This window comes from Stylophora pistillata, chromosome 13, assembly GCF_964205215.1.
Source record: "Stylophora pistillata chromosome 13, jaStyPist1.2, whole genome shotgun sequence".
NCBI classification, from domain to species: domain Eukaryota; kingdom Metazoa; phylum Cnidaria; class Anthozoa; order Scleractinia; family Pocilloporidae; genus Stylophora; species Stylophora pistillata.
In genome coordinates this window covers 295,214-304,435 of record NC_142531.1, presented here as the reverse complement: position 1 = coordinate 304,435, position 9,222 = coordinate 295,214, and the positions used below count along the sequence as shown (strand labels likewise).

The 9,222-nt window shown below is 39.9% G+C and overlaps 1 protein-coding gene across 1 annotated transcript; it reads right to left on the bottom strand.

Moving 5' to 3' along the window:
• Positions 1 to 1,029: 1,029 nt before the first annotated feature.
• On the bottom strand, positions 1,030 to 9,214 carry LOC111334659 (counting factor associated protein D). Its single transcript, XM_022940466.2, has 10 exons — positions 8,422 to 9,214; positions 7,646 to 7,818; positions 7,028 to 7,268; positions 5,541 to 5,730; positions 5,170 to 5,264; positions 4,187 to 4,315; positions 3,831 to 3,922; positions 3,579 to 3,737; positions 3,211 to 3,400; positions 1,030 to 2,931 (listed from the first exon to the last, which is right to left on the bottom strand). The coding sequence occupies exons 1-10, from the start codon at positions 8,699 to 8,701 to the stop codon at positions 1,643 to 1,645; spliced, it is 2,838 nt and encodes a 945-aa protein (XP_022796201.1). The 5' UTR covers positions 8,702 to 9,214; the 3' UTR covers positions 1,030 to 1,642.
• Positions 9,215 to 9,222: the final 8 nt, after the last annotated feature.

The following is a 9,222-nucleotide window of genomic DNA, read 5'->3' as shown; positions in this document are numbered from 1 at the left end:
GAGAGGTCGTGGCTGACGTAGAAGTCCCAGTCTTTCACGGAAGTCGTGAACACGCAAATGCTGTAACGTGTCAGGAGTACACCGTTAGAATCTTGGATCGCAGGATAGGACGCGCCAGGTTCAGAATAATGTCATCGACAATGCCACGGAAGAGCTTTCCTGACAGATTTTTAGCGTCATGTCTAGCGGCAAGATTACGCATCCTGACCTGAATCAGTCAGATATGCCAGAAATCATTTACAGCGACTATCTTGTTTCTAAAACGTAAAGGTGGTTTGAATGATTCTGAAGGATAGTGCGAGACCAGTGTTACGTTACATTCACGTTGTTTGCAACAAAATAACAACATTTCTCATCAAACGAGCGAGGAGCGAATCCAATCTCAGCCATCTTCATTAAGGAAGAAAACCATTCTACTTCATAAGGTTTTAACCAAATTACTGGCTGGACAGCCACTTATCAAACTTACGTTACCAAAGTTATTTTAAGTTTTACTTGTCTTCATTACACCGTTAGGTCTGTTCTTTGTTTTGTTCTTGCTTTTTTTTTTTTTTTGTCTTAATAAATTGAAATTTGTTTGTTTTTATTCGGACAGTAGCATACCGACTTTTTTCTTCATACTATATATAGTTTCCTTTTCACCTCGACATGTTTACGACTTTGATTGGGGTCACGCATAAGGCAATTGATTGAGGATGACGACGGCCTGATTGTATGGGAATCAAACTAGATACATGAATGATACAAGTTCCATGGAAAATGAAAATCGTACGAGACAATTTTCTCTTACCAAGTAATAGGGAGAAATTACAGAAGATTACAAGAATACTGTATAAACAAAAATAAAACTGTGAAAGTGATCCTCGCAGTAATAAACCTCATAATGTAGTAGTGGAGATAAGGCCTGAAAAAAAATTTTTTTGAGGCCTTATTTCCATTACCACATAGGTAGGGTTTATTACTGCGAGGATTACTTTCATACGTTTCATGAAACCGCAGGACACATATATGACTTTCATATGTTTAAAATTCATTGAAAAATAAAACTTTAATATTCACATTTGTTCCCTTATTATACACATTTGATAGGTTTAAATAAATTAAGATGAGAAAAAATATAGAAATTATGTGCTTTTAAGACTCTAAACATTCACTAAACATTCACGCAACTGAGATCACACTGTTACATTTAAAACAAACTGGTCAGTTTTCTTAATGAATTACAAGAGCATTTCTGGCCGCCATTTATAGCCTGGTCAGTTCTCGTGTAGGCAGCAATATACTGCTCAGTCGGTTTCATCTGATAATTGGTAATTGTTGTGTCTAGTATTTTTCAGCCAGGAATTGTTGGGTTGATTTGTTGGTTATCATTCATGTTTTTGCTACAGGAGCGAATTGAAAACGTTTTGATTCGTTTGTAGGAACCTGCGAAACTACCTTGAACTTGAAGTAGGACACAAAGTATTAGCTCCGTGAGAAGGAAAACTCCGAAAGACTACAAAATAACCCAATAGGGAGTAGAGATGAGTGATGAAGGAGAAATCAAAAGGTACTGTAAAAGAAACACGTGAAAAAAAGGAAGGAAGAATTTACTCAGGATACGCAAAACCAAATTTCGTCTGAAGTAGCGAGCGTAAAAACACTATCGTTGACCACGGAGTCTTGCGTTCTTTTTCAGGCTGGATGCAATGACCCTTTCAAGTTTATCATAAATTTCTTGTAATTTACCAGTATAATGGCTGGCAGGTTTGACTGGGCGTGGTCGGCTTTTAAGTTGCTTCTTTCTCTTCGTTGTTGCTGTTGCTGTAGCTGCTGTAGTTATTGTTGAAGCATTTGATTTTATTTCTGTTCTAATCATGCCTTGATCTTCTGCATTTAATGGTTCGTGTGTTTTTGTTACCAATTGAGGTGGTAAGGTCTCTATATCATTCTGCATTTTATTGTTTGTAGTATCAATTCCTGGAGCGGCGTTGTTGCTAAGATGCCACTGATTCCTGTTGCTAGGGTACCACGTATCTTTATCGCTCCCCAATTCATAACTTTCATCATAGGGTGTCGCCAACTCCACTGGATACGAATTATATGCAGTGTATCCATATGAGGGGATGAAATATCTTGGCTCGGTGTAGGTTTTCCCTTGAATCCACTCGTCTTTCTCCTCTGGATATTTATAAGCCGAGTCACGATTATTAAAGGGTGAAAAATACTCTCTTCTAGAAACATCGTAGCCCTCGTGAAAATCATTTTCCAAAATTACTGGTGAGTTGCTAATCTCTAAAGTCCTATCCGAATTTTTGTCCTCTTTTTCTGAAAAAAGTTTGTGTGTCTTTGAGGTAGGTGGTGAAATATCCATGTTGGTACTCTCTCTTGTGCTTTTATCTACGCTCTCCGATAATAATTCCTCCTGTTTTGAATCAATTGTTCTGTTCAACTCAACCATTTCCTTTACATTCTTATCTACTTTTAGTTCAGTTGATTTATTTCTGTTTGAAGTTCTCGTAGATTTCATAACCTCAACAGATTTTTCTTTGTTTTTCCCGTCTTTGGGTTCTAAGTAGTCCTCAGTTGAAACAGAAGTCACTCTTTCCCTATTGCGTTTATCACCAGACGAGATCGACTTGCTTCTAGCTCCACTAGTGTTTTTACGGTAACCTGGCCTATGCCTTGCATGTATTTTCCTTCCCATAGACTTAGGATTCAATGGATGAGAGTTACTAATTTTTTCCTTGACAGGAAACTGAAAAGTAGTGTGATTCATTATTGCCACCACAGGATTCTTTGTAACTCCACAAATGTTGCCTTTCCAGGCCATTTTGATGTAACCATCAATTCCCCAGGTCTTGGACCACGAGTTTTTTACCAACCAATAAGGAACTCCATTCTCTTTTCCATAACCAACCACCAGAACCGTGTGAAGTGTAGAGCTGTTATCTGAAGCGCAAATCGACAAAGAAAAGTAAGATTTCATGGATAACGTGCCCTGCTGGTATATGAGAGCTACGACTTATGGAACGCGAAGATCTTCCGACTTCTATGCACCAATCACAAAAAGCGCACGAACACCCGAACCTTCCCACTCTACTTTATCATTCCAAATAGCATGCGATTTGTTGCCGACGTGCAAAACAAAAATGACGCTCGATATGAGACTAATTATGGTTGTCTGCAAGAAAGAGCAAGAGTTAGGAAACAAATGCAGCAGGAACTTACCACACTCGGGGTTATCGTAGACTCCCCAGCTGTAAAACTTCAGAGAAAGGGGCTTTTGATTGATGGACACACAGACAGGACCATACTTGGCAATGGCTCTTTTGAGTGCACTGTTATTGTACTTAGGGATAAAGGCAAAGGCGTTGATTTTGATCCTTTCTCTGAGTCCAATCGTCTCGCACGTTCCTTCCTATAATTAACAATATAAAGTCCCCTAGCAGTTGAAATTTTTTGTCATTTCATAAATGACTGAAGCTCTGTGATTGATTTAGGTGACTCCTTTTGGCTATAAGTAGTAATCCTTAGTTTGGATTTGTTTTTACAATACTAAAGCGAAATGCGCAAAAACAAGCGAATGAAGCCGTTACCTGAGCTAAGTAAGGCCCGTAATTCTCTGCCTTCGCTACTCCATGCAGATAAATCCAACTGAGTGCTTTGTTATACCAGCCTCCCCTGCAGCCGTGGTTCCCAGACCCCCAGGAGCAATCAACTATCTGCTGTGCAGACAGTTCAAGAAGTCGACCTGTCTAAGAACAACCGCAAAACAAAAGGTTAGGCGGTATGATTGATATGAAGAACAAAAGACAAGGGCAAAATTAATTCGGCTGGGTGACTCATACTTTCAGGAAATATGCTCCCTCCACGGTTCCCACGGCTCCTAAGGCGTAACACGAACCACAGATCCCTTGGCCCCGAACTGGTGTTACTGCACCTGAAAACAAATCATTAACAAATTGAGTTTGTTTCGTTATGTATGCCAAGGTCATGTCTGCATTTAGTGACCACCTCTGTTTGGGCATGAGTGTGCGAACCAAAATAGAACGGAACCAAACAAAAAAAATGGAACAGTCCTAAATTAGACGAATCCTCGGAAATCTGACCATAGTCCCAATACTTGTAAAGCACTAGTTTGAGATGCAAATATGCAAGCATCTTGACAAAGGGACTAAGAACTTTAGAATGGATCATCTCCTACCGAAATCTCTCCAGTCCAACTCATCTGGAATCTCAGTAGCCTTTGGTGCCGACGTCATCCTATTATGGGCTTCATGTTCTTCCAAATGAACGCCTCCCTCATGTTTAGTACTATTATCTTCGTTGGCCCCTGTAAATCACCGAGAGAAAATCGAAGTAAACATCATTGATGACCTTTATACTCCACAATCACAAGTGGAGAACCTCTTGATTACATTTCATTACATTTGTCGTCATCCTGAGTTTACCAGATTTCAAATGAATGGGCATATCCTTGCGCATATCAGACTAATTTTGCACTTGATAGGAAGTCAGTCATCCTGAACACTTTGATCGTACTGCTCAAATCTGAATTGCATCAAACACTGTGCTGCATTTCGATCAAGGGAACCTGATTTAAACTTTACCTTTATATTAATTGAATATGTTAACTTAGTAACTTCAGTTTTTTTCTTTGATGTCTATTGTAATTGACTGATGTGTCGTGTCAATTATTTGTATGTGTCAGTGACCAACACGAAAGCCTCGGCTACTTTGGTCACTGAGCACATTTTATCTTGGCTGTGTATTGCAATATATTTTTTTTCTTGTTAATTGATGGAATTTTTTCCTTTTGTATACACTGTTGATGTTATAAATGTTGTAAATAGTACATAACAATAAACTGTATCTCTATCTGTATCTGTCATACGGAGGGCAGCGTGGCCGAGTGGTCAGCGTGTCGGACTCGCAATCCGTCGCTCCTGGGTTCGAGTCCCGCCCTGACCACGACCTGAATTTGTTTCACTGTGGCTCCGCGTTCAAATCCTCGGCCATGCTTGTAAATAGCCAATTGGTTTGCCTCCGGCCAGTTGGGATTCTTAACAATGTTATGTTCAATTTGAATTATTTGTTTATAGCCCACAATGTAAACTACTGGGTTACCAGTAATTGTGTTAGCTATTAAAGTTAATTTTTTCTTTTTCTTTTTTTTTTTTTCCATACCTCCATGCCCGTCGTATTCTTCCTCAGTAAGATCCACCAGGTGGTTGGGAGCCAGTTTGTAGGTAAGATTCTGTCGGTTTATTGATCTGATGTACCTACAGGAAATAAGATGATTTAATGAACACCTTCACAGTGTTGTCTCTGAGGATAGATAATAAGCAATGATCAAAATCTTGCACATTCCTTGATAAGGAAAGCAACAGTGGAGACAAACTACCTTTCACAACTATCACACCGCCATTCACACTTAAGAAAAAAAGATCACAGAGTGGGTATAAAACAGATGTCGCGCGGCAATCTGTGATTCAGTTGGTTTTGCTTTACTGCTCTTTGTGAATTATCCTGAAAACTTGTGCTACCCTTACTCTTACCTCATATTATGGCGGAAAATGCGCTTTCTCTTCACGTGTTCATGTTTGGAATCATGGACCTTGCCATGATGTTGATTGTAAATGTGGTACATCTCATCCACAAGGTCTTCTCCGTAAGACATAAACTCACCCATGGGATTTGATACAAAATGCGAGTCCACAGTGTGTGACCAGTTGTAGCACCACTGATCTGCAACAGAGTTGTACCCGTGAAAACAGGTACTTACGCATAGAGCTGAAATACTGTTTAAGATCACGCTCTCACAAACCCACTAATCCATTCATAGTACTAAGTAAATGTGAAAACTGCTTCTCCGATAGAATATTGGTCATTTGGAGAATACCAGCCCCTTCCCCCACCCCCCACCCCCCATCCCAGCATTTCGCGAGGTTTTCCCTGTGCATCGCCGGTACTCATTAATAGGGACCTTAAGAAACCACGACGGCGACGGCAACGAGGACGTGGAAAAACAAGAGATCCGATTGGCAGAACAATAGCTCAGCACTTGCGTTTTTAAACTTTATACATTTCTTAGCTGTCCTATGCAAAACAACAACGTGAAATCGCCAAAATTTGCGTCGTCTGCGAACCGAAACCGCGACGGCAAATTATTTTAATTTCCATTTGAAACTCAACGGCTACTTTATACGTTATGCTGAAGTTGAGCTGTGGCGCTGTATGAGACAGTAAGCTCCTGCAGCCATTTTTGAAATTCTAACTAAGAGTAGAAATTCATTTTTTAATCGAAGTCTTCCTTGGCGTCGCCGTCGCCGTCGCCGTCGCCATCGTTGTTTCTCAAAGTCCCTAAGTATTCTCCGAGGAGAAGAGAGAGACAAAGGGAATGAGGTTTTTTGAGCAACAGTAGCGAGTTTTCATTTCGAATGACAAAATGAAACAAAAGAAATAAGAAAAAAGGAACTTTCAACGAGTTTTGTAAAATAAAAATAGTTACACACATACATACATGCATGCATATACATATACATACACACACAAACACACACACACACACATACACACACACACACACACATACACACACACACACACACACACACATACACACACACACACACACATACACACACACACACACATACATACATACATACATACATACATACATACATACATACATACCTACATACATACCTACATACCTACATACATACATACATTTTATTTTGTTTTGGGATAAAAGTACAGTAATATGCCCACGGGTAGCTAAGCTAATCTAGGCGGGTCATGTTTACAGGAAATAGATACAACTAAATACAGCTAAAAGTAACAAGAGAACTAAAAAGCTAGAATTGACAACAATGATTAGAGACTACTGATAAACTAATGATATTACTAATAATAAATGACAACAGTCTTGACGGGAGATTACTGATGCATTAAACGATATAATTGAATACATATCAACTGATCAATCAAGAGGAAGATAAAGATGATCATAGACTGCAGGATCTAAACACTAACTGACCTTTTGGTAACTCAAACTTTTCCAAGTCAGGTTTCCATTCTTCAAATGAGATGTATTCCAACACATAGTTATCATAGTAACTCGCCATAAGACTGTCATAACCCTTCATCTCATACCGCACGGGACGGACTGGGCCGATCTTGCTGACCAGGAGAGTGTGAGTATTCAGCATGTCAAACACGAGGTAGCGGTATTCCCACTTGGTGACAGGCGTGCCCATGTAAACTTCCTCGCCCGCGTACTGTGGGGAAAAGAGATCAGTCAAATGTTGTTGTAAAAGAGCCAGGTTATAGTGATTGCATTTAATTTGGATATATCAACCAAGTTGAAGAGGTAAATTGGCCACCGTAACGATGTTATAGTGATTGCAGTCAAACACTGGAACTTGCTTATGATTGAGCTTACTAGCTCTTCCTAGTATAGACAAGGTGCCGTGAAAACTTTGAAGAGCAACATGTTTTGTGTCACTAAAACAACTCTCGTATCATATCGAAACACCCGATATCGGAGAATACTTTATAAACTTCCCACTGGAAATCTTGCGTTTGAGTACTGAGAGAATAGAGCGCTGAGCAACACGCATGGCATTCGTTTCATATTGGTTTTGAAGAGTCTAACCGTAAAGTAGGTCATGTTTGGTACAATAGGTTGTGGTATAATCGGCCATCCTTTGTGTCCCTCCAGCTTCCAGCAGCCGATATAATTACCATCTCTCTCTGTGTACATTGGTACTACTTTGAATGTCACTCCATACTCGCCAAGGTCTGCCCTTTGGTATGTCTTGTCCGTGCCTTTAAAGCATAGAAAAAAACAACAGCAACACGTATAAGAAGTTGGTAATCATTTTTCCTGTTGTTAGGGGTTCTAGGAAGGCGTGTGGTTTTACATCCAAATTAGTGCCTTGTCATTGCAGCTCTCTTGTATCAGTTACTGGTAGTATGGAATGTGGCCTAGGATATATATGTAGTTCCACACAGAATAATGGACCGATCACGTCTGAGAAAAACCAAAGCAAGTGGTCACTTTTTGCGTTTCAAGCTGAAGTGTGATGAGCCAAGCGCGCAATTTTTTCCTAGTGTGTCTGAGGTTATTTCTAAAACTCACTTGGTGGAAAACTCTAATAGCCCTCTGAAATTCCAAAATATCACAGGTAGATTCTGGTATCCATGGAGGAGTGGAGTCTAATATCTCAGTGGTTTGACAGGTGAAGTAAAACTTAAGTTCACTCGCGGACCCCGCCCACCCTACTCACTCAAACAGTATTAAGACAAAAAATGAACCACACACTTATAGATCAATCTATCATCAACAGTTTTCGTATTAGGTCCAGAAGCTATATCGAAGAGTAAGTAGGTAAACCAAGTGTTATATGAACATGTTATTTTATCACGTACCGTAATAGTAGTCAATTCGACTTCTGTTAAATTCTGAAGTAAACCAAATTTCAAACGGCTCCACGATCTTACTGTGAGGGAGAAAGAGTCTCCCGGTAGCGTGGTAGTTTTTAGGGAATTTGACTTCCAAATGCGTCAATTCTTTACCTTTCTCGAGTGATCTTCTCGAAATAACGAGCTTGATATGATGACCATAGTAATAATATATCTCAGCAGTGAATAAAAAAAACATCATCAGACCTATCAAACTCGCCGTTACAGTGTTGATCTGAGTGGCCATTACCCCCGCTGACTGAGATGTTACTTGCGAGACAATGGGAGTGTTGTGCAATCAGCATCCACTCGACTGAGTTTGGATACACGATGCAAAACTTTCTACCATGTTGGGATTATGTTCTCTTAGGTCAGCCATGAACAATGATGCTATTTTAAGAAGTGACAGATGTAGTGGCCTCATCGCCTCTTTGACCAGAGAGAGATGAAGATCAAGTGACAATTTCCCGCTCAAACTCACACTTGACATTCACCATTTAGTTTTCCATGACATAAAAAGGCCTATGCTTTAATTACAGTCGTGTCTGGTTGCATGCTTTGGTTTGAAGTCATAAACGGTTTGTATTCATCTTACCCAACTGGTGTCCAACAGGTGTTTAGCCGGCCGGTCGAGCAGTGTACACGGCCACGGAGAAGCAATTTTCTTCTCGGATATTATCAAATTTTTTAAATATCTCGTTTACTAAAATGGAAGCACTTTCCTTGGGGTAAAAGGAAAATTATTCGCCAACCCTTTGTTTCAGCACG

Coding starts and splice junctions, on each gene's coding strand:
- LOC111334659 (XM_022940466.2), bottom strand. CDS start 8,701: ATGGCCACTCAGATCAACACTGTAACGGCGAGTTTGATAGGTCTGATG. Junction 7,269..7,645: donor CAAACATGACCTACTTTACG/GTTAGACTCTTC, acceptor TTTTCCCCACAG/TACGCGGGCGAGGAAGTTTA. Junction 4,316..5,169: donor AGAATACGACGGGCATGGAG/GTATGGAAAAAA, acceptor GGTGATTTACAG/GGGCCAACGAAGATAATAGT.